Source organism: Dermacentor albipictus, chromosome 2 (genome assembly GCF_038994185.2).
Source record: "Dermacentor albipictus isolate Rhodes 1998 colony chromosome 2, USDA_Dalb.pri_finalv2, whole genome shotgun sequence".
In the NCBI taxonomy this organism is placed as follows: domain Eukaryota; kingdom Metazoa; phylum Arthropoda; class Arachnida; order Ixodida; family Ixodidae; genus Dermacentor; species Dermacentor albipictus.
Genome location: NC_091822.1, coordinates 118,206,218 through 118,231,752, shown reverse-complemented (window position 1 = coordinate 118,231,752; position 25,535 = coordinate 118,206,218). Strand labels below are relative to the sequence as shown.

General features: G+C 45.7%; 1 protein-coding gene across 2 annotated transcripts in view; it reads right to left on the bottom strand.

Moving 5' to 3' along the window:
- LOC135908174 (SEC14-like protein 2) overlaps positions 1 to 25,535 on the bottom strand; it is a 103,995-nt gene that overhangs the window by 17,477 nt on the left and 60,983 nt on the right. The window contains exons 1-7 of one of the 2 annotated variants that reach the window (XM_070533904.1): positions 13,292 to 13,310; positions 9,020 to 9,063; positions 8,306 to 8,385; positions 8,139 to 8,201; positions 6,122 to 6,215; positions 3,707 to 3,801; positions 1,093 to 1,171 (exon numbers count right to left, since the gene is read on the bottom strand). In XM_070533904.1, the coding sequence (XP_070390005.1) occupies positions 1,093 to 1,171; positions 3,707 to 3,801; positions 6,122 to 6,215; positions 8,139 to 8,201; positions 8,306 to 8,320 (346 nt within the window). In that variant the 5' untranslated portion in view covers positions 8,321 to 8,385; positions 9,020 to 9,063; positions 13,292 to 13,310. Of the gene's footprint in view, positions 1 to 1,092; positions 1,172 to 3,706; positions 3,802 to 6,121; positions 6,216 to 8,138; positions 8,202 to 8,305; positions 8,386 to 9,019; positions 9,064 to 13,291; positions 13,362 to 25,535 lie in introns of those variants that run through there. The other variant, XM_065439925.2, reaches the window with a different exon arrangement.

The window sequence follows — 25,535 nt, the reverse complement described above, 5'->3', positions numbered from 1 at the left end:
GTTTCTTTTCAAAAAGCAGTTTTTCTTTTTGTGTGGCGCTTCACGAATAGTGACGAACAAAAGATGAACGCACCGAGATGGCCGAGTCGGTGGGTTAACATTTTTTACGCATAAGTGCAGCACGACGCAGACGAGGGACAAAAAAAAAAAGGATGACACGAGCGCTGAATGACAACTGGAAGTTCATTGCCTGAGAAATAATACGCACGTGAGTGACGTGGTGCGTACCAGAATTGCAATGGTGCCGAGAAATCAGGCCATGCAAAAATTCTGTTTCTGTTTTTGATGCAGCCAAACAGACGTTCGACTAACACAAGAGGTGGAATCCACGTGCACGTGATGTGCCTCGACTATCTCTCGGCTTGTTTCATTTCCGCTTCTCAACAGCGCGGTGGTTTGGTGAAACAGGGGATGCCGGCGTTGGCAGCGCCCGCAGTGTGAGGACAGGTTTGAGCTTGTACAATTCCCGATAGCAGCGTGGTGCTCTCGAAGACGAACATTTGAGCAGCGCCCCGTCTGTCCGTGGTACAGTTTGCCGCACGACAGCGGTAGCTGCGTATACCACCCCTACTCAACACGGGACCAACCTCCACGTGTGCCTGATCTGACACGAAGTTATCGACGCCTGCCGAGCTTTGCTGACCAGATTACACATCCTACTTAACTATATTCTCACGGAAAAGGCAGCTCGTACCTGATACTTATTAGCGATTTCCTTCAGTCCACGCCCCATCCGGTGCGCTTGAGGAAAAACGGCGAACTTCTTTCTTTTTGTTTCTGCTGCTGAACGGCATCGCCTTTCCTTATCTTCTTTATAGGCCCTTCGCAAACGGAGATAACGGTGGCTTCAGTAAAACCAGCCTTCTCTAGCCGACCTAGTTGTTGCGAAAAAGTGAACGGACGACACCGGTGCTTGTGTCGTCCGCTCCTTGTCCCTTTTATGTGTCGCGCTGCGCACATCCGTAAAAAAACGAGAACAAAATATACCAGATCTTCTCGTTCATGTTTTGTCGTTCATGACATTCAGTGTCACTGGACGTTTGAACGCGCACCCGAAAACTCATTTTAAGTTGTCGTACAAGTGTAACTTACCCGGTTTCCACGCAATTTGTTTCAGGTTGAAGTTTTCTAGGTCAAATATGAAGCTGTGCATCTCTATGACTCGGCCCAGCTACAATGAAACAAGAAAACCACTCATGAATACTGGGAGTGACCGCACTTGAAGTAATCAAAACTACACCGCAAGCGACAGAGAGAAAGACGGGAGGAAGAGAGAAAGAGTGAAGAAAGAGAATGGCCAGGGCAAGCAGCAGGGCAATGTGGGAGAAAAAATGACGAATCGAACGAGAGGTTCGTGCTCGCGTCCGACCTCCCAATCCCCGTAGTCTGTAACTGCGGACGTACACACAATGCGACACCAAAATGCAGGTGATGGTTAGGTGACTGCATACTGGCGCTCTTTCGAGCACCGACGCTTCACTAAATGCTTCGCGGACGCTTGATCGACAGATGCCGAACAATGACTTTCAGCAATTCAAAAACCTTCTTTCACCGCAGGTGCGTCTCAGACGTCAAGAACCTGCCGCAGCTGGCTTACACGTTTTGCAGCCTCGAGTATCTTTCTGCGATAAGCGGCTCACCCGAGGGACTTGTTTTTTTTTTTTTGTTCTCTGCGCTGATCTTGGGGCTTCTTTTGCACGGGAAGCGTTATCACCCTGATATTCGTGGAACACGCCGACTCGATCGCTAGTCGATCATCTCATAGCTCCTTCCCTTCACTTGGCCTTGAAGTATTTTCTCTCTTTGACCCTTAATTACACATACGCAAATTTTGCGCGACCTTGGAAATTTGCATTTTGTATCCTTGAATGTTTTTCCTCTTTCCATTCCAAATTTTAGTCGCGAGCGTCGTTTTCGTCATCCACTAGAGCATGCACGGTCGGACGGACACCAGTCAACCCACTTTCGACCTTTGAACACATGTCGTAGCAAAAAAGAAACGGAAAGGAAAACAGAAAAACAAATAAATAAAGAAAGAAAGATAGTAAGAAAGAAAGAAAGAGAGAAAGAAGATAAGATGGAGACTGCGTCACTCCCGTCTTACATCAAAACGTGTGAGATCTCAACCTTCTTGCATGACTTCAAGCCTTAAAACAACGGCGCACCTTTTCTTCATCCGTGCTGCAGTGCGTAAAACCATCAGCGTGACGTATAGCTACAAGGTTTCATGCGTCGCGTGCTGTTGGAGAATTTGATGGGCTGCTTTCTTCGACTACAGCTTCCAAGGACGCGCTGGTGATTTTAACGCAAAAATAATATGGCCGAAATAAGGCTGACGTGGGTGGCTGACTATGCAGCGTTAGGCCTACTTCAAATTTAGTACCACTTTTACAGCTGAAGGCAGCACTTCAGCGTTGACGACATTCTCGCAAACACGACCATCTTAATTTTGCCGCTTTCGTGATAAAATACGGCGCAGAAACATAAGGGCACCACCACACGACGCGTGCTGTTTTTTTTCGGCGTTGCATTTCGAGAATATATGTTCGTTCATGTCTTAGTAGCAGTTCCACACTTCCGTGGCATTGAAACGCTGTTGTTACTGCGAGCGATTTTATGGCTCACTGATGTAATTTATTGTGAGTAATACAGCTAATCCTTCCCTCGTCCCTTCTTTCTGCCATGTTTGGTTCACGAATGAAAGTCACGGAGGCTTGCGAAGCGCGCTTTGAGCACAAGCCCAAACTGGACCGGTTCGAAGGCCGGCCACAATTTATACTTCTTTTGCCCCTGAAAGGCGATCCTAAAACGTCTGGAAAACACGTCCCTGTCGATGAGAGAATGTGGCGGACAAGGAGAATAACAAGTGGGGGTTTAGTTTTTGTTTCCGTCGTGTAATTTTATAATAAGCGTTGCCAGGCCGTTTTCCCTTCGACGCAAAAACTTTCCTGCTTCGCGCCGTACTTGAAGAAAGACGTGCGCCTGTGCAACGAATTCAAGAAGGAAATCAAGATATATGAGGAGTGAAACCTGCAAAACAACAGACCGTGTAGAAAGCAAGCAGAAGTCGCACGATTGTTTGGCTAGTGTGGTCTCGAAGCCACTGATAAATCAAAAAGAGGGTCACTGAAGGTCACCCCCTACACATGCCTGGGCTGTTCAGCGGTGCCAATACTGAGCATGCAGTACCTCCGACCCCGCCCCCCAACCTTGTCTTTTTCTAAATAATGCTACACTCTTCAGCCTCCCTGCCTCCTTTTTTGAGGCTGCCTTGCAGCTGCCCCTGCTCAGAGCCGACATACTTAAGCGGCGAGCGTGAATCAGTGTACGAATGATTTACTAGAGAATTAAAGATTTGTAAGCTTACTTTTCTTACAAAAAAATTAAGCATTTGCCCATTGCCATTCAATGAATAATGCATTATGAACATAAGGAGATCCGATATAAAAACCCGTATGTTTCCACATAATAACGTTGGACTTGCTTTATATGATATATGGGAGCATAGGGTTTTTGCGTAGGATTATCGTATGTTACATACTGTATACGGGGATAATATGGGGCATGCACCATATGATAGGTGGGAACATAAGGCTTTTACATAAGATCCCCACATGTTCACATGGAACTACTAGATATCGAGCATAAGGGATTTTTGTGTAATATTGTCACCTTTGCAAAGAGCACCATGTAGAAAGGAACTCACCTTTTCTGTCTGCGCAGCCATATCCTGGGCGCTGTACTCAAGCTGCTGGATGATGTGCCTGATAAAGTCAGATTTCTTGACGGAATAGAAGAGCCCTGCACAAACGAGACGTACAGGACATGGTGAAGAAACGACGCTTAGACCTTTCTTGCTATGTAAATATGATCGATATGATTTGCCCGTATGTTCATCGCAACAAATCCTCTTCACACATCTGTGTCGAGACTTCTAAATACAACACAACCGAATAAGTGACAGTAGCCCTCCTGTCAAGACTACTGGAAAGAGGTTTGAAATGCTTAGTTCTTTGAGGAAACGGATATTGTTGGCTCCTTCTGAGCACAGAGCAATAGACCCGTAGAAGTCAATCACGATGACTGAGATAACTTGTCCCACCTCAAGAGCCAAACGACTCCACAAAGAACATTACCGCATCTTTCAACGACGCACGACTCGAGCGCAGATGCCACCTGCTAGCTCCGATAAAGGTGCACTTATCGTCAATGTTCTCGTGAAGAAAAGTTCACCAAACCCGACTTTCGTTTCTGCATCATATCTGGCTCCCCAAGCCTCCGCTCATGGTAGGACTAAGGTGCGCGTCTGCAATTTCGCGAGTGCAATTCTCCAAATAATATGAGCCTAATGTCCGTCTTCATTGCCCTTCTTTGTCGATGTGTCAACGTGGCTGAACGGTTTTCGATGTGATAGTGCTTCAGCTGTCATTAGAGCACTGTAATCAAGGCACGTCAAGTGCACCTAGACAAGCGAGAAAAACTAGAAAGAAAAAAACACGAGAGAAACACGCAAGAAAAAGTGCCACGCGGTTGCCGCTTGAGGGCGTTTTTCACAAGCAGCCCTCTTTCTCCCTCACACAGCGCTGGTTTTCTGGAGACTAAACCTCTTCACCGAACGGTTAACCGAGAAACCTGTGAAGTGAAGACAGAAGTTCTCGTGAGTGTTTCTTAATTAACAAATTTGTCGCGTTCGAGTAGTAAGCGCTGTGCACTGTTTGCTTTATCGCTGCGGTCACATTCCCGAGAGCTTTCGGACATTTATGTGACTGTTTTCCTGTGCGAGCTGTCCCGCGGTGCTATACGGCCACATTCCAGCAGCCCGTGGTTGGAATAAAGCGCAGGCACGTGTTGGGAACTGGTTTCAACAAACCAGTTCCCAACAGTCTCCCAGCCTCTGTCAGTTTCGCATTCCAGTGACTTTGTCCTCTGCCGGTAGCCAGCCTTCACACGGTCGCGTTCCCGACTTAATCGTGCGTGAGAAAAACTCGTTAGAAAAAGAAAGCAGTCACTTAGCGAAGCGGAATACAAATGCATTTGCGCCCCTCACGTAGGTGACGTTTCAGAGATCTCGCCAAAGGAAAATCGCACGAGATACTGAAGAGGCTTAATGCGTTGTTTACTTTCATTTTACATTGAACCAAGCATCCCAATGATGGCGCCTACAGCCTCATTTCGGCCCAGTAGCTTTTTGGTACGAAAAAGGGTATGTCGAGCTAAGAATGACTTAGTATAGTGAACAATCGCATGCGGTTTCCGCTAACGATGTCCGAGAGTGGAATTCCTCCTCCATGGGAAATGTAGTAATCATAACCGCGCTGATAACGATTGCGATGAAGAAATGTACCCGGCGCTCCAGAATTATCTGGAAACTTGCAAGGTCTTTCTTCAGCATCCACTCCCCGACCATGCTGGTTTGCTCGCTGCGGCGTTCCCTTGCTGAGCATGACGCAGCGCGTTCCGTTCCACGTCGCATAGGCATGTTGGGGTGTTTTGGGGCGCACGTTAACGAAACCTATGGAGACAAAATTAATCCGCATCCTGCCGCCTCTCTCGTAGCGCCTGCGCCGCTTGGGGACATTAAATCCCCGTCCACCAATCAATATTCAGTGCGCCGTAACTTGCGGACATATGCTTATAATTTGGCAGCTGAGAATACAGGGAGACTTCTGCAAGTGAAAAGAGTGGGAATAAATTCAAGCGCATGCACCGAAGAGTAGGTGAAGCAGCGAAAGCAAGTCTTCTAAAAGTGATCGAATTCCTTCATCTCAACTTATTACTACTTGTAGAGGCATCGAACTTTGCGTCCGTGTTGTGTCGACTGACGGGCAACATGCCCAATAGATTCAATACAGCTCTGCCCAATAGATTCGTGCAAGCAATTCCCCCAAACGTCGTCTAACTGAACCGCCCCTATGCAAGTAACGGTTTCCGCTAGGACGTTTCCTGCGTTAGTTAGCAATGAACGGACAAATCCGTTTCGTTTAACACAAAAGAAACTGGCTGGAGCTTTTCGGCGACACCAAACAAGCCGTGTCTGCGCTTTTTTTTTTTACATCAAACATCGCTGTGAAAGCCAGCAGAACCCAACTAAAATGAATGACTTCCGAATTTCACCTCTCACCTTTGATGTCTGTGTAGCCGAAAGGAATGATCCAGAGGGGACATCCTTCTTTATCGTGACCCACGAGGCCTCCAGGATAGTATTTTTTAAGAACCTGCACAGAGATGTTGGTACTATTTCGCAGGGTTCGTGCACTTAACGAATGAGGGGGGAGCAACTATATTATATCATCACCATCATTCATTGCACCCTTTCACTGATACGCACCTTTGTTTTAATTTACAAATGACACTTTGCGAAGCCTTGGGCATGGCAGAAAAACAAACTCGTGTGTAAATCACAGTCTCGTTGGCAAACAACGCGCCTCTCTGCCCCACTAATTTAGATGTGGATGCAGAACCTAGTAGTTTGTGGCACCGCCTACACACTCCTGAGGATTTGGCAAAAATCGGGCGGTTCAAAATAAGCTAGGAAACGTAAAAAAAGAATAGAACAAAACTTGAGAATTATAGGTAGATTATAATCAAGGGATATTGCGTAGATAATGACTTTAAGAAAATGTTCGGTTAAGTGAAACACAAAATACAACGACTCGAACTCAATTTGGTAGAAAGAAAATGAAGCTTAGAGGTCTGAATTCATAGCCTAAATCTCACAGACCTCACAAGAAAGTCCTGGATGACCACGCGAACGTTTCTATCGTTGTGCCCAAGGATTTGAGGTCGCCGAGGATAGTAAACTTGAAATAGTTAAATTTAATCGAAGAAGGCGAAACGCTGTTCTAAGGTTCTTTTTCGAAAATTAAATAATTAATGGCACAAAATGAAACAATGATCCACTGTCGCATCTTCCCCACAAAAAGAACAATTTAGTGAATGTGCCAGACCAGCTCTATGCAAGCAAAAATTTAGAAGAGCATTAGACAACGTATTCTAGTGGTTGCGACTTCAAGTATTCGCGTTTGACAAGGTTTACTGTTCCTTGGATGCTACAAGTGGCGAAAATCTGAGGAGTTTGTTTGAGACGGTGCACAACATTTACGCACAATCATTAGTCTCGGAAATATAGCTACTTAAACCAGCTTCAAACAGAAGTAAAAGCCCGCGCCCCTTTTTTCTGATAGCAGCCAACCTCACTGACAGCTAACACGACATCATAGGTCTTGCTCACCAATTCAGAGGTCCTGCCTACAGTGGACAAAGAGTGTGTCCAGGAGCATATGACCAGTACCGTCACAACCAGAAGTAACATACACTATGTGTCACCGTGAAACATGTGCATCCGGAAGTTACTTGAAACTTCCGCACTTTCAGGGCTTCTCTTTTGTGCTTGGGAGTGGACCGTTGAGACTAGATAGATCTATACATTCATTTGATGGAACGTTGCAGATGCGCTGTCTTATGATGCCTGGCTCGCATGCGTGTTGCATCCAAAAAAGTAACTATGCCTATTTGGTAGCTAAACAAAGCAGTCGCACTGTAAGTTAAAAATGTACACATATAGTACCACTAACGCATCTGGTGTGTTCAGTATTGCCGCAAGCATGCTTTAAATTCCGTGGTCTTTCTCGAAGGGAAGAAACTGTATACTGTGTCACCCACGCCTGGGCGTTGCATTCACCAATGAACGTTCATGCTTGATTAGAATGGCCCATTACGCTAAATGCGATGCCTGTGGTGGCGAAGAAATTACAGAACACTTTCTGTCCTACTACCCGCCCTTTCAAATTACTGGCCCTCTGCACTGGTCTAAACCAGCCAGACGGGAGACCTTTCAAGTTGGACAAGACATAGGGACCATGGTCTTGAATATTCCAACTGAAAAATGCCACAAAAGCACTACTGCGATTTCTGAAGGCAACCGGACTGCGCGGCCACTTGTGATACAGCGCTGAGAATTCACTACGTCGTCTTTTGATTTTTCCTTCCTCCCTTTGCTCCTTTCCCTGGTGCAGGGTAGCAAACCAGGCTCAGTCCCGGTTAACTTATCTGCCTTTCACTTATCTTTCTCTCCCTTTTTTTCACCCGATATTGTTCGATCTAGAGATCGTGAGTGTGTGATCAACATGACGTGTTACCTCTGTAGGCTCGTAGTCGTCCAGTATTGCGTCCACGTTGTTCTGTTTGCGCCATTGCAGGTTCTGCGTGAAAGGAGGAGGAAATAAACTCGGCAGCACCGTGTGTCGCCCAAAATTATTCATTATTATGCAGTCTGTCAATAAACAGACATATGAAGTTTTCTTACATAAGCTGGGTTCATCCGTCCTTCATATGCTCTTGAAAAGAAGAGCTGCCCGACCGCGCTGCAGGGTGACCTCTCGATGACTTGCGATCGCGAAGCAAAGTTCCAAAATTTACTTTTATGGAGGTTTGTACTATTCGCTTGTGCTAATGACAAGTAAAATGTTCGAAAGATCATCCTGGCTTTCGTTTCCTTGAGCTTTCCCATTTTCTTCGCTAAGCGTCTGTTTACTCTCGTAGGCTTCTTCGATCAGCCTTTAGTAACAATACGTGAAAGGTTCAGTATCATTGGGTATGAAATGCGACCTTTGAATTTCAGTGCGCAGGCACTCAAAGCGCGCTCGCTCACTCACTCACTCACTCACTCACTCACTCACTCACTCACTCACTCACTCACTCACTCACTCACTCACTCACTCACTCACTCACTCACTCACTCACTCACTCACTCACTCACTCACTCACTCACTCACTCACTCACTCACTCACTCACTCACTCACTCACTCACTCACTCACTCACTCACTCACTCACTCACTCACTCACTCACTCACTCACTCACTCACTCACTCACTCACTTTTTGCACATTGCACATTGTAACCGTTTTCCACAGGTAACCTTCATAATTTAGTTCTTTTTAGAGAAGTTTTTCAAACAATATCTCTGGAAACCGAAGTTAAACCCCAGAAGCGGGAAAGACAGACAGAGAAATGCTTACCTCGCGCAACATGGCTTCAGCTTGGGCGACATTGAAGTTCCGAGCTATGCAGAAAGAGGAAGAAGGTACGAAGCTTTTTCAGGAATAGTTTTTTGAGGCAGATGTTTATCTGACATTCTCCATCACAATTTAGCGTTCTTGAAAGGGCGTTTCGCATCAACTTCGGCTGCAGATAATGCGTCCAGCGATTCCTTGTTCAGTCGCACCTTTGATTGAGCAAATTAATATTTTACATACTGCCAAAGTTTGAGCATATTAGCGTCAAAATAGTACTTGGCAAAACGTTCGAATTCCAATATTTCCTCCAATGAACTATCGTAACAGCCTCGTAGTGCTATAATCTATAACTTTCCAGATACACGCCATCGTGGTAAGAGCGCAAAGTGCAACTCCTGCGTAGGCTCATGTATGCTACAAACGAATTAGTAAATAAGCAATCCACGGCATACCCCCACTTTACTGCAAGTCATTGTTAAACCAAGCAAGTCAATGATCAGGCGGGAGGGTAGTTTAATGCAAGGTGAGCAGGAATCCTTGGCGCAATGAAGTCGAACATTATATATACGTATTCATGTCTCCCTATGGAGGGGGGTCGCTATTTCAACAACTATTTTTGCCTCTTATGCGTGAACGTTCAGACATCTTCTCTTCGAAGAAACAAAATCATCTCTACGTGAAGAGCACGCCTGACTTTCTTGGACTCGGCGTCTAGTTATAAAACCAGAAGTTAAACCAGGTACCGGAAGCCAGCGCAACGTCGCCATTACAATTCGTCGGAATCACTTTTGAGCTCGTGCGTTTACTTCCAGGTACGAACTTAGTTGGTTATGCAAAGGCGCTTGGTTTAGCAAAGGTACTGGCAGTTAAAGAGGCACTGCTCAGATAAAAAGCAGAAAAGTTATACCTGGATACCTTACAAAATATAAAGACAGATTACGCAACTCTCGAACAACTATCAAGTGAAACGAAAAAAGAAATGACGATTGAGAAAAATGACAGGCAAGGAGACGCAGCCATTTCAGTGCTATTCACTCCATACTTGAAAAAAAGTATTCGAAAGGTTAGATTAGGAAGAACTAGGTGATAGAATTACCGGCGACTATCTCAGAAACTTGCGGTTTGCAGATTTGCATTGTCGTATTCTGCAACGCTGGAGATGACTTGAACTCTGATTGAGAAATCTAACCGACAAAGTCTAAGGGTAGGCTTCAGGATTAACATGCGAAAGGCTGAGATTTAAAGGGACATCAAAGATAAACGCTAGGTAACGTGAGAGTGATAAGATAATTTTTAAGAAGCCTTTATACTTATGGCTAAACTTTCATTCTTCGAATCGAGCGTTGAAATCTCCTCGCCGATACGGCAGTAAGGCGACACGGATTTCAAGTTATTTTACCATAGTTGAGCCGTTATGACACTGTAAACGTTTCAAAACTTGCTAAGTTGAGCCTCTGGCTTCTTTAGAAGACAATGTAATTCTCTCTTTGGCGATGAAACATCGACTACAGACGAGCAGACGCCATCGAAAGCAGTTACATCACGCCGCGCTGGTGCCTAAATTCAAAGTGGCGTTGCCAGTTGATCTTCATTCTTGCGTCGTTCACGGCTCACAACGCCTCCTTTCATGGTAAGAATGGCTTTTTTTCGGTATTGCAGAGAAGTATTGAGAGAATCCATTTCAAGTTATTTTTGCTTTCTCGTCGACTAACTTAATTACGTTTGATTAAAAAAAATCCGGCCAAGTCTTCAAAACTTCCGCATACGCAACAATGTTGGAAGCTATGTCGAGCGAAGCTTTCGTGAAGCGGTAAATTGAATGCTGTACAACTGACGGCGATGCGTACGTAGCTGTACTAGTTGTAATAGCAACGGGTGATCTCATGTAGTGTTTATGTTTATGCCCCGTTAAGCTCGCAACCTTTCTTTTTTTTTTCGAGCACAGCACCGCTCACAAGCTGTTCATATGCCGAAATGCACACAGAAAATTAGGGTGGCGCACAACGTAGGACATATTCGCAGCAAATGTCACAAGAACAAAGGCTATGTTGATGCTTGTCAAGACAAGAATGCCAATGACAGGTGTACATACAAAGTACCCCGAAGCAAAGTTACCTACACTTAAGGAATGAGCGCATCTTGTGTAACGGTGGCATATAACACAATCTTGAGGATGACTCGAGAGTTGGTATGCACCCAGGGACCAATATCGCATGAGTAAATCAAAGTAGATAAAGGAATTCGAGAACCTGTCGAAGTAATGCGCTATGCTGTTAAGGGGTAATTCTTCTTATAGGCATTTATTTCATTTTTACATAAAACAGAGGCGCGCTTACTGGTTCCCCTTTGCCAGTTGGCATGTATGCACAGTGGTCTTGCGGAAGCAATAAAGTTGCCGAAACGCAAAGGCAAGGCTCTGCTTATGCTGACTTTCGCGCGCCTTTGAATTTTAGTCGGTATAACATCCAATGTGCTCGTCCGACCTGATTGCCTCCACACCCTATAAGGAAGCAGCAACGTTGCCGCGTTATACATACGTGTCGACGACAGCAGTACGTGTTTTGTTTACAGCTCCTGTCTCCTGAGCCGTGGGACTTACCCCTTTGGTTTGTCACGCAACCGGCGCAGCCACTTGAGCCCTCGCAATCACGACCGCAAAAGCGTGGGATGCTGTCCGCAAAGTCACTTTTGAATCGTTTTATTAATGTTGTTGTAACATTGCGTAGACGCTATGAAGCCTCAATAGAACTCGAAAGGAAACGAACAATGTAGACGTTTCTTGGCACTTAGGTAACCGTCTAAAGTTCAACGTATAATTTTTTATAAGGTGAGTTTGGTACCTAAAAGAAAAAACAGTTTTAAGCGCAGAAAACGTAACGCGAGACCCAGACTAGCGTTCTTAACGTACTGGAGGGGTTTTGCTTTAGTTGCAGATGACTCAGCAAACCAATTACTAATGAAGAAAACCAATTAGTACCCTCGTTATTTTACTCGATTACCATTCCGGATTTTTTTTTGTACCTCCTCTACATGGCAAGAAATAAAGGCGTATAATTTACTTAAATTTTACTCGACGTAGAATGGTGTTTGCGTTGATGAGGTTAAAGAGCTGAAACTGGGATTTGTAATCGTGGTCTTGAGTGAGCCGCTGTAGGGACGTGTTTTCCTTAGTTTCCTCGCTCATACTGCCGCTCACTGAAGCCTTACCACGTTGCGCACACGGATGCTCCTATACGCAGTGTTTATCTAACTCGTTTTCTTATCTCCGTATCCGAGTGTGTCTTCAACGCAACACTTCCAGCTGACACGCAGACACTCGTCGTGTGCTGTATACGCGAACTTTCTGCGTTGTGTACGAACAGCGCCAGGGTGAGAGCCTCTCGAGTCCTGATTCGACTGTCGCCGACTGTGCTCGCCACTTTAGCGTCGCTTCTTTTCTGGGAACAAGTGAGCCCCCCCCCCCCCCCCCCCCTCCGCCGAAAAAATAGAGATTCGAGTCTGTATTCCTTCGCCTGCTTCTTAATCGTCCCCGCATGATTACACGCTTTATCGCCCTCGAAATACGAAAGAGAGAAAGAGAAAAATGGTAATGACGAGAAAGGCAGAGAGAGGGGGTCGGGCGCCTGAGCTCCAGTCGGCCAAATCTACGTTTCACTGCGTAGGCGGATGACATTTGTCGACTCCGTTCGCGACGGCAATGGTTTAAGACTGTCCGAATCGTATCGTAGTGCGTACCGCGGCTGTTGCCTTCTGAACCAGTGCTCGTTGTCCATGTTGGCTGTTCGACTGTGTCGCATCGTAGTGGCGTAGTTGATTAAAGCGTGCCAGCTCCCGGGTCGCAAAGGGCCAGGTTTTGAAGCCACCAGTGCAACTTAAAAAAAAATGGTTTACTTGCTCGTCTTCACGAACGGATCTAATGATGACTATGTGCAGGTACCGCAACCCTACAAGGCGGTGACGCATGACAACGACTTTCCTGTACAAAGACACAAGTTAGAGGCATCGGCAGATCATTCGAACGTCATTTTGTCCTCTCGCGTCTCGAGAAGGATGCGTCTTCAGTGTCTTCGGTAAATCTCGGCACACGCGCCCTTAAACTTGCACTCCTAATTTTCTTGCGAACGGGTCTGCCTCGCGACCATCTCGGTTCGCGGCGTTTTGACAACACCGGATAAACTGCGCAAAATGCTGGGTGCAGCGTACGCTTCAGAAGCCTCATTACCGGTTTCCCGTCAACCTTGGGGTTTTTTGCCGCACTGTCTCAACGGTGCTCACCTCTTAGCCACCGCAGCAAAAAGTAGTCGTCGTGGCTCGGCCTCAGGATGTCGTCGACGTTTGCTCGAAGCTGAAAAAGGGAAAAGAAAATACAATATAAAAACAGGATGTTGATAGCAGTGATGCAAGCTTTAAGTCCCCTACTGTCGTCTTACTTAGAAACAGAACGAGCCAGGCTGGGCTGGGCAGCCCGATCTTATGAGGGGATTTTCCCAGTGAGAGCTCAGTCACGTAAGAAGACGTTCACCAGTACGACATTTAGTATGTATAACTTCATATTCAAAACAATGCGAAAAGACGGAACGTAGGGATTCGAAAGGCAAGACGTCCCCGTCGTTGTAAGCCGTATTTTGCAGCTTTTACGAGAGTGAACCAACAGCTATTTGCCCAAATTTCGATACCACACTTCAGTACCTTCTCACGACCTCAGGTGTCAGTAGGCTGTAAACATTAGCTATGTCGGTTATGTTAACAGCAACGCAAACTTGCAACCGTTCACGTTTAAGATTGATGGGCTTCTGTTACGTTTGACAAATGTTAGTTCCAGAGTAGCAGCGCTACAGCGCTTGAGCAGCCTGCAATCGCAGCTTACTGATAGCCTCAAAATCATGTCATAGCTTTTAATTTTGTACTTATTTATTTCGTTATGAACAGCGTCAATCGTCATTACAGTAAGTGGGGGGGGGGATATACAAGGCATGGCACAATGAAATAAAGGAAAACTAGTGAAGAAATGATACAATGTAGACACCAAGCGTGTATTTAAATAATATTGTGTACAGGGTGTCATCACTCATATTAAAACAACTCATATACACTGTTTTTTCTAGAAGAATGGGGTAACTATATCGCTTTATGTTATAGTCTGCATTATCATAGGACACCTTGTTGCATTCATATATTGTACGTGGGAAGAAAGACATTCGAAGCTTCTCAGTTCGACATCTACTGTCTTTAACTTTAGTTAGATGGCCTGCACGGAGGGACACATAACCGGCTTGTAACAAGTATCTGTCTCTGTTGATGCATATTTTAGAATCAAATGTACTGTAAAATGTTTTAGTCTTAGCATTTTTCTGCGTTCCTGTAAGCGTCTCTATTTTAGAACTTCTTTAGTTTTTGACACCCTGAATACACGAGAGTAGTTGTTATAAACAAACCGGATGTCCATGTCTTGCACTCTTTCTATTTTGTCTATGTCATTCTTGGTACACAGATCACGCACTGTACACACACACACACACACACACACACACACACACACACACACACACACACACACACACACACACACACACACATATATATATACATATATATACATATATATATATATATATATATATATATATATATATATATATATATATATATATATATATATATATATATATATATCATACAAACCTGGTTTAGTCTTTTGTGTAAGCCGTTTACCATTTCGTCCTAGAAATCCCCAAATACCACCTGCTTTCTCATAGACGTGATCGATGTGACGATGCCAAAACAATTCTGATTTAAAAAGAAGACGCTGAGGTACTTCTCCTCATTATCTGTATCCAAGTTTCTTCCTTTGATTTTGTGATCAAAGTCATAAGGCCTTTCATTTTTTTCTTTGTAAAGCATGGAAGAACTGTTAACCTGCATGTGCGAATGATCACACCCTCTGGAAAATCTATTTATATTATCTCGAAAATAATACGCTCGTCAATATTAGTAATAATCTTGCAAAGCATAAAAACGTTGACAAATTGTCTAATATATGATTTTTCAGCCACACTACTTTGGAAACCATTACCGTGTCATGTTAAGATACTCTCACTTTTACACATTCAAATCAAACCATCGTACATTCTTGCAACCAATATAACTATTTCATCGTTATTGTTATATTAATAATTGCTTTGTGTCATTAAATATTTTACAGTGTTAGCTAGTGACTAACTTAATATGATGTCTTGTGTGTTTGCATATAGGTGCTTTGTATTTACATATCCTACTCATTTATAATGGGAGGTCCCCTGTACGGTCTGTTGATTATGGGACCTCGCTCTGTACGCATGTATAATCCCCATTTGAAACCTTAATATTATGCTCAATAAAGAACTCTCGAACTCTCTCGAATAACAACTGTAAATGTATCATTCACACAAATAAATAAATAAAAACAAAAGGGGTACAAGTTAATTAGCATTGATCATTTGTGGAAGCGCCTTCATTATTAAATGACACGCGCTTCAGTGTATAAATAAAATAAAGGAGGTAGGCGCAAAACATTGTGGCTGATGAGCCTTTCCCGGACACCACCAGGTCAAAAATATAGTCAGACAGACATGTTTGGGGCCAGCGCAAGGAATGAACAAATAAACATGGTTTTCTGCAATCAAGGCCCCAGTGCCGAATTCTATAGCTGTCTTTATTTTTATTGGCTACGGTATTTGTACGTAAAACATTTGGAGTACACTTAAGCTTGGCCTTTAAGCGTGGAACGCCATAGCATTCAATGATCCCTAACTGTTTCTAACGCTTCTCGGCAATGCAGCTTACGCAACCGTAATGGTTACCAGGAAATGCTGGTTGCAAACGCAATGCACGAAAGGCGAGCGGGCGAGCTTTCTGGTAGAAACACCGCCCCTTGCGTGGGCCGCGGATGCGAGCGCTATCTGGACGATGTTGTTGCAAAGAACCGGGCGCAACGTGCCGCTTTGTGAATGGTGGAAACGCTGGAAAAATGGATTTATGCTTCGGTTTCCGCGCAACAGAATTATGCTTTCTGGTATATTCAAATTACAATCCGACGCTATCGTGTCTGTAGGTTGCATTAAGGTTGTACATTACGATTTTTCTTACGCATTTCACTTCGAGGCATTCAATTAGTTCAGCGACGTCTCTGCGTCACGCGGAGGGCCCGCGGGATTGTTGTTCGGAATTATTTTTTCTTCGCTGGATTTTATACGACACGGGGATAGCGTTAATGACGCGACCATAATTATAATGCGAGGGGAATAGGGAGGGGGAGGGCGCTTTCGGTATCGCTAAAGAAAGAAAGATCTGTTGCGATTATATATGTCACAAACCTAAATACAACGCGAGACGCGTTGAGATAATGGGAATCTGAAAAGAAAGGAACAACAACAACAACAAAAGTAGCGTTATATTTGTGCGAATACGTTTTCTTCTCGTTCTTATCTGTCTATTTTTGTTTTGCAGAAACGCTGTTAGGCATAGCTTCGCAGACGTTTTGACGCGGCAAAGGCCAGCGTGCTAGAGATCAATCAGCTATGCAACCTTGGTGGAATCGAGTCATAGATTTTCGGTTTGAAAGGTAATTATCTAAGATTATAAAATGATAGTCACCTTTCGTACACCTCAGACGAATGAACAACCCTATTTTTAGCGCGGCTTTTAGCCAGTAATTTGTAAATTTTGTTTCTTCCATCGGGTTTTACCTGCTCCGCGTTGATGGTCAGCCGGGAGTGTGTGCGGCTGCAGCGGTAACGAGCAGCCAGTGACGTACTCTGCACCAGTGCCCCGATCCGGCCGCATGACCAGGGCGTCGGGGATGAATCACCATCGTCATGATCATAATTTATTGTCCCTCAAAGGTTGCTGTTGGGGTTTTACATCTACGAGGGCGAATCAGAAAGCCTTTGCCCCTATCTGTTTATTAGCCAAAAGAAAATACGCAAAGGTACTTACAATTATATGTACTATTTTACGTACTTTGCACTATTTTTTCCGACATAGTTCCCGCACGGGTTCAGACCATTTGTCCCATCGCAGCACTAAGTTTGAGATGTCCCTGTGCCACGTCGTCGTCAGTCAACGACGCGCGCGTCCTCCCCGAAAGCTCGTTTGTCATGTAAGTCTTCACAGCCTTTTGCGAATTCACCAGCCCACCCCGCCACCACGTCCCAATTCTTAACTCGAGAAACCTTTCCCCATACGTGGGCTCCATTTCCCTCTGGGGCCGCATTTTCCTTAAAAGGCCTGGCCTTTCATGAAAGGTTCACCGCTGGGAATGGATCTGTTGATTTCGCGTTTACAGCCGTAATTCGGCTTTAAGAATAGGGGCAACGACTTTCTGATTAGCCCTTGTATTATTAATCACGAAGAACAGCCATCCAATAGAGCCCTAGTACTTCAGAAGGTTGTGGGAACTCGCATATAATGCTTCGCTGGCTGCGATGCAGCCTGTCAGTTGCGTAGATTCGGATACATCTGTGAGGAATCCTTTTTTTATTTTCAAGAACCTCCTTAACGAGGAAAAATAAGGTCTTTCAAAGAGTTTTAGTCCGCCAAGCTGATGGCAATTTCCGAGGAGTGCCACTAACGTTGTAGGAGATCAGCACTATGCACGACCCAGACTGGCGACCTGACCTCGCGCTATTTCCTCGTCAGAATGTTCTTTTTTTTTCTCTTAATCTAGCTACGCGTCAAGTTGCGCCGATCCAGTCAACCCTTTTAAACTCCAGTGCTGCTCGTCTATCTCGCAGGTCGAGTGGTGACAGTTGCGCCTATCTGAGCTGGAGTACTCGCCACGCCACAGAGGGACACGATGCTCGCTTAGAAGCGTCGGCGCTGGGTTTATCACACGCAAAGAGGTTACAGGACCACGTGAGCTCAACGAGATCCCGTGAGAACTCGCCCGCTGCTCCGAAGTTTTCTAACATCAGACAGCATAATGTGCAGCCGGTGGAGCTTGGACCAAATAAAAAAAGAAATTGGAGGATGCTTAAGCTTCGCCTTCAAGAGTGGAACTCGATAGCGTTATCGCACCCCGTTCGCACCGCCTACTCAAACGCGCTACGCCAGCCAAACGTCGCGATCGGCACAGATAGCCGGGCCCCGACGCGCCATGAAGGCGGACGCGGTCATGGGGCGAGTGGCGCGCCACGTGGCGGGGCAGCGCCGTACATTGCGAGGAGGGGGTCTTCTGTGTTTGCCGCAAGATGGCTCTGCGTGTGCGCAGAGCGCAGAAGAAGTTTAGCGGAAACGTACTTCGCTACTCGTGAAACTGCGACTTCTATAAGTTACAAGGTCATAATTACCGATATACACCGCAGTATAACTTTCTACGGCACGTTTCTAAGGTAACACAGCATTCACTAGAGGCGATCTTGTCCCCTTTCGAAGGAACGAACTCGTGGCTGAGTGGTAGCGTCTAACACTCCGGAGACCCTGGTTCGATTCCCACCAGCCCATCTTGCAAAATGTTTTTTTATTTATGAAGTGCCTCCTGGGATTTATCGCTCACGGCCAACGCCGCGGACACCGACACCGACGCCAACGACACCGTCTTTTCTGCGACACGAGCTCCTTAACGCTGTCGCGTTAAAAAAGAATCTGAGGACAGCCGAGCACTTCTTATGAGTTGTGAATGCGAAAGCATTAATGTCCGATTGAATGCAGCGGAGCGGTTCTTCGAGTTATGAACTCCTCGCGGGCAAGCGAGCGCGTTGAGACGCTTCGCGCACTTTGATTTGGCCTTACCGAGGCACAGTGAGAACGCAGGAGAGCTTACGCGGACAAGGAGTGCGCGGACAACAGAGGCTTCAGAGAGCGAGGTTTACGTAGCGTCCCGGCGATGCCTTCTCCCATCGTGCAATGCCGTGGCCCAGCAGGTGTTCCCTTTCGTCCGCTCCATCGAGGCCCGAGACAGCAAGCGCGAGCTAACGTCACGAGGCATGGTCGTGACGTGGCGTCGCATGCAATGGGAAGTTTCGATGTTGCAGACGCCGCAGCCTTTTCGCTCAACGGGCCATTTGGCATTTTCGCATAAAAAAAAAGCCCTTCGCTCGTGCTTTCGGGCCGTTGGTGGTCGGATGCATGCTTTCGCTAATAGCGTGCTCACTTTCACAATTTTTCTGGCACGTACTCTTGCACGCAGTTCCAACGCAGCAGCGTTTCTAGCGAACATGACTTCGGATTCACACTGGGCCGGCACCGATGACGCGGGTATACTCTCGCGGGGACTAAATTTGGCTCTCTTCACTTTTTGGCGCTATTCCCTAAACATGAGACAGATGTAGCGACATTTCTTATCTCTCGTCGACAATAAGAATTCGTTTTCGAAATAGTAAACATTTTGTAAGCAACTCGGTGATGGTACTTCAGAAAGAGTCGAAAATGTAAAGATGTGATTGAGAACACGCCGATGTATTTTTCAAACTGCTGTCTCTATGTGCCTTCAGGCAAAAAAATATGAGGACGCTTAAGCTTCGCCATTAAGAGTGGAACGCGACAGCATTGATAGATACCTGGGGCACTATAACATAAAACTATTGCAAACTTTTCTATTCCAATTCTGCTATCAGCGCTCCGCGATTGGTCAAAAACTTTTTTCGACCACCCCCCACTTCACCTGTCTGTCACGCGACGTTACGAAAACCGCTCAACCTCCCAATCTGATATGATGTGTACACATTGATTATGCATGATTTGACAGAAAAAAGAAAAATAGTTATTTCTGATTCGACCCCTTTTCGCCATTAGCCCTCGGCTATTGGTAAAAATTTTTCGGGCTGCACCCACTTCACCTGCCTGTCACGCGACGTCACAAAACCGCACGAACTCACTGCGTCAAAGTGACGTGTACGCGATAAAGATGCATTAATATGCCGAACAAAGCTGATTTTTTTTTGGAATAGCCGCAGGCTGCCCCATTCCGAAAGGAATAAAAGATGGCTGCCGCTGATCGCTGCGACGCTGGCTACTCGCGCCTGCCGGAGAGCATGGGTGTATTTGCGTGTAATAAATCTTCTTGCGTGACCGCGCAACGTTTTCAAGCACTTTCGGTACGTTTACTACTTCATTCTGCCAACTCTTCTTTGCTGAGGGTCAGTTTTAGCGTCATTCTTAAGCTTCCGTTGCATGCCGCCGCGATTTTCGACCAGCCACCACAAGCTAAGTAAGGGAAAGCCGACCGATCGCAGACGCCGGCACCACCCTCTTCATACGGTTATCGGTTTTCAGTGCACTGGCTCTGCCCCAGTGAATCCCTCTCCACTTGAGCGTTCTCCTCGCCTCTTGTCAGCCAATTAGATACGACGAGCCGCTCAGTGTAGGCAATGTTATTCGTTTTTCAAGCAAACAAAAGTGACCTCCTATGAACGAAGAGAGCGTTTGATTGGTCTGTTCAGACAACCCTGTGGGTGACCGCCCGGTGCTTGCGTCGGTGGTTACGCAAATTTGACGTCAGGAAATAGGAATAGAAACATATTGAAATAGTTTTACGTTATAGGGCCCCTGAGTACTTCCCGCGCTTCCCGGTAACTGCTGCGTATGTAACCGTAATGTTCGCCGGGAAACGCTGGCGACGAACTCTATGCGCGAAGGCGAGCTTTGCGGTTCTTTTTTTGATGGCGTGCAAGGAACTGAGGGGGCCGCGCCGCTGCTACTGAGAAAGACCTCAAGCGGCAGCTGGAAAACGCAATGGCCTTACAGGGGGTTGGGTTTGACTTTCCGCGTAACATAATTATGTTTTGTCGTATATTCAAATTACAATCCGACGCTACCAAGTCCGTATGTTGTGTGTAAATCGTACTTTATGCTTTATCTACGTGTTTTACCTTCATGAATTCAAAATTCAATTTTCAGTCATTTCTTCGCGCCACATAAAGGGTATTAGGGATTGGGTATGCGTGGTTCGAACTTCTTTCTGCCGAAGCGATGCCCGGTGCTGGACGCCGGACGCGGGACGCCGAATATTCTGCGACATGGGACCCTTAATTCCATCGCGTTAATAAGGGACATTACGATTTGGATAAATAATTTAAGGGGGGCTGGTACCTTTGTATAATGCCAAGTATGTTTTTTTTTCACAAACAGTGGTAGAAACCGAACTCGTGCGGACGCACAAGCGACAGAGTGCATTACAGACCACCTAGGAAAGCAGGCCATCAACGCATTAACGAAGTAACGTACCGACAGGTGCGCGGTTTCAGTTTCATACGGAAACGCAAACAGACATTCGCGAAAGAGCGAACGTACAAGAAGCACGCGGGGAACAAAATACGGGGCGAAACACAATACGATGTTGACAAAAACTTAACGCGTTATTGACGTAGGCTTCCTCCCGTTAGTATCGTCTTTCGCGCATCAAGCTATAGTCAACATCAACGGGGCCCACCCGGGCCAACTCGAGCTATGCGTACGCCTCGAAATGTCGGAGGTCAACCGCTCAACGCAACACTTCCACGCCTCCGCTCGAGACTCTTTCGACCAAAACCACCACGGAAACAAGAGAGGGAATGCGGCCACGCGTATTTGTCTACGCCAACCATGCCCGACGGCACATCACATTCGCCCAGACAGGAGGCGAAGCAATATAATCCGCCGGGCCGGTATATACGATGGAATCTCGGTAGCAGACGGCCAAGTTTCTTCTTCATCGTCTGCTTCGCTCCTTGGGGCGGTGCGCACAGCGGCTTGATCGGGCGAAGACAGCAACTGTCACGACGGCAAGCAATCTCTTATCTCTGACGGAAACTGCATTTCTCACTGCGCTCACATTTACGCGAGCAACAGGGGAGAAAAAAAAAAGGAGAATGAAAGTTACAGACGCAAATCAAGTTAGAGACATGACCACATATCGCGAAAGCGACTGCAGCGCCTCAAATTCCACGTCGTCTCCGCGCGACTCTTTCTGCGGCTTTCTCTCTCTGTCTCTGCACTCACCCTGAAACTCGCAACTCTCGTTTATATGCGCCATTCTCTCGTGGAATGCTGGCAGTGGCCGTCAACTTTAATAGCGAACAGGCCGCAATGTGATCGAGGAAATGAAAAAAAAAAAGGACGGCGGTGAAAAGGACTATTTTCTTCTTTTTTTTTCTAGAGGGAAGTTTCTCGACGAGAATGACAGTTTCGTCGAGCGAGGAGACTGCCTGTTGGCCTTTGCATCGAGGAACAGTCTTGCTCCAAGGCACACGTTGAGATAAGGAGGATATCGTAACACTTAATTCGTCTTACCTGTATATAAGGTATCGGGTTTCGCTCAAGATGCGTGCTCGACGTAAGCGACGAGAGTCTTAACGGAAAATGCCTTCCGGTTGCCGGAATACGAGATATGTAGCGCCGAACCGTATGTAATGAACAGGTATATGGAGATTCGATCAAGTGCCCTTTACGGAATGAGGATATCCGACACCACTGGAGCAATTGCAGAGCTGGACGTTTGCTCTATCCTCTAACGTAATTCGACAGGCGCCATAAGGCTCTCAATCAGCGGAAATTCGGCACCACACTTTTCTTTGGCGATGCTGTACGCCGCGGAGATGAAATTTGAAGCTTATAACCATTCCGAGAGTCCTCCAGCTATGGAGAGAAGCAATTTCCTCTCGTGAATGTAAATATAGTTTCATCTCCTGAATACCAACTCTGCTTCTACTTCTTTTCGAGCGAAATATATTTCAGCGCTAAATGTATATCGTCCAGACTTCCGGCTCAAGCTCGCTGGGACTATGCTTTCTTCAGTAAATTAGGGTCAATGCATCCGAAGATATCGTGACAACAGAAAAAAAAATGCAGTAGCAACGAGCGGCTGAATGCCGCTATGAGGGCGGCTGCAATAGTAATGGTGCTATACACTTTTTCTTTTTCCTTCAGTTAAGAGGACTGTATGAAAAATATACCCCTGCAAAATCCAGAAGAAAAGCCGCTCGGCCACTTAGGCCTGGCCCTGTGCCGCACAGTATATGCAAGTTACGCAAATTTGTTTCGTCCTCGCTCGGACGTGGAGGGCACAGTCATTCTTCTAACCGTCGCAGACGTCCGTCGCGGATTGCTGCGCTCCGGGGACACAGCGCGTTTATCCCGCTTTTCGAAGAAAGCGCGAGCATACATTAAAATGTCAAGGGTCGCGGCATGTCAAAAAAATGTCAAAGCGAAATTGCGCGACAGTGTCCCTTCTAAAGAAGGCCACAAGTTTTGAATATGATCGCTTCGCAAGATTTGACCTATTTCTCTCTCTCTCTGCCTCTTGCTCCTTTCCAACAGTGTGGGAACGAGCGGTCGCTTACGACGTAGCCGGCGTTGTCTCGAATTTCTTTTCCGGCATAGCGCGGGATCTGTGGATTCATGCCAGCAACTGCTTCGACTAATGTAAAATTGAGGGAGGAAGCGTGTTTGCTTGTTTTCTTTTGTTTTTGTTTGCTCCAGGAAATGTACGCAGTAAAGCGGGGTAAAAGTCTTCTTGCACTCGGGCAGCGAACTTCGCTTCAGCCTGTCTTAGCCGAGAGTATCGGTCCCGGAAGCGATGACGGAATGGAGAATAAGTATGCAAATACATTTAGGCAATTTGTGACAGAAGGCGCTGCTCCGTAAACAACTGAAGAGAAAATAACGAGCATGGAGTAGAGCGAGAATTACGGGTACGAGAGAAAAAAAAAGAATGTAAGCATATATGTTGAAAGCGCAAAAAAAAAGGAAGCTTCAAGAGCTTACTAAAGATTCAACAAACTGGGTTTCTACTGTACAGAACGATGCAGCTTTTTATACTAGATGCGGATTAGCCTGGCAACACGGATAACATACAATGTCAAGCGAATTGCGATGATGAATGAAACAATGCACGCACAACGTACAGCAAGCACAAAACACACATAAAAACGCGCGACATAGTATCTGGTCCCATACAACTGTATGGGACCAGATAGTTAGTTGTTGGCCACACCAACAACTGTATGCGACCAGATAGTTGGTGGCCCCACCAACGGCATCTATAAGCCGCACAATGCAACATACTTGACCAGTAAGGGCATCTGACAAATATCTTGCGGTGATCCAGGTTTTTCTTGACGCTACCTCGTTTGCAGTTTTTTTTTTGTCGGTGGTATTTGCCTCTCTCAAGGTAGGCAAAAAAAAAAAAAATGTGTGTGTGTGTGTGTGTGTGTGTGTTAGTGTGTTTTCTTCTATCCTGTATTAGTAAGGCTGCTCAGCCACAGAACCCTAATCCAGTGTATTTGCGAATTCATGTGGCGTGTATGAGATGCGCTATAAACGGGAGGAAATTTTTGCGGGAGAAGTGGAGCCATGAATAAGAGAGGACCATCATTAATTAATCAGTGCTGGAATATCGAATATAAGAAGATCAACTACAACGAATTAAAGGATTCTGGTCGTGGCTCACAATTAGAAAACACTCATATGTAGCCAACAGACAATGAAATTACGAAAAAAAAATACAGCATAGCGTAAATTACTTGCTTTAGATGAAAAAATGTATCAGCATTATGGCACCGTGGTAGCTCGATTGGTAAGAGCATCGTACGTGTAATGTGAGGACGTGGATTTGGATAACCACCTGCGACAAGTTGTTTTCTTTCCGCTCAATTTCATATCCGTTTAACCTATTAACATTTCAATGAAAACAAGTTTTCACCACATTTTTTTTTCTTCGTTTCATTGCCTATTGGCTTCGTATGAGTGTGAAGAACGAAATACGGACCCCTCGGTTCCCCGTCATCTCGTTCATTCGACGACAAAATTTTACTTTGCGATATTGCTTGCTTTTCCAAAAATATCTGCTCACTTGTAGTTATTACTCGGATAATACTTGGACCTGTTGGATTCTGTTATTTCATCTTTTCTGCCAAGCGGCTGTTTTTTTTTAACTATATATTAGCAGCTAATACCCTTTCCCTTTCTCAGCTACGCTTGAAATGGATTGAAACAAACTCTCTGCTATGTAATGCATATGATGACACGTATACGTGACGGTATTTAGGAGCAAGACATTAGGCTAGGCCATTTCACAGTTGTTTGCATTAAAGTAGCACAAAAAATAGCGTTCCTTTTGCATACGCTATGCACGAAGGCCTAACGCACCTAACATTTGGGCAGTAATGGCGTGGAGACTCGCAGTGGCACCATAGGCGGCGATTCCGCAAAGTTCTGTAGGTTTGTGTCAGTGGCACAAAGTGCACTGTGCAATAAGATGTCGTACTCGCAACTATAATAATTACGAGACAAATTCTCTCTTACACAGTGTAGCAGCTGGTTTCCATGATCCGTGAAAAGCTGGTTGCCATGGCACCAAGCTAGTTTGCTAGTTTAAAGGGCCCTAAATGGTAAGTACTTGCGACGCCAAACAAACGCCCGCCGAACTATTCTCAGCTTCACATTAATGAAGTTATCGTCGAGAAAGGGCTAAGCTTACATACGGTGAAAAACACGATAAAACGTTAAGACACTGTCAACAGGGAATAGTACTTCGCATGCGTCGCATTACGATTGCTACAACTCC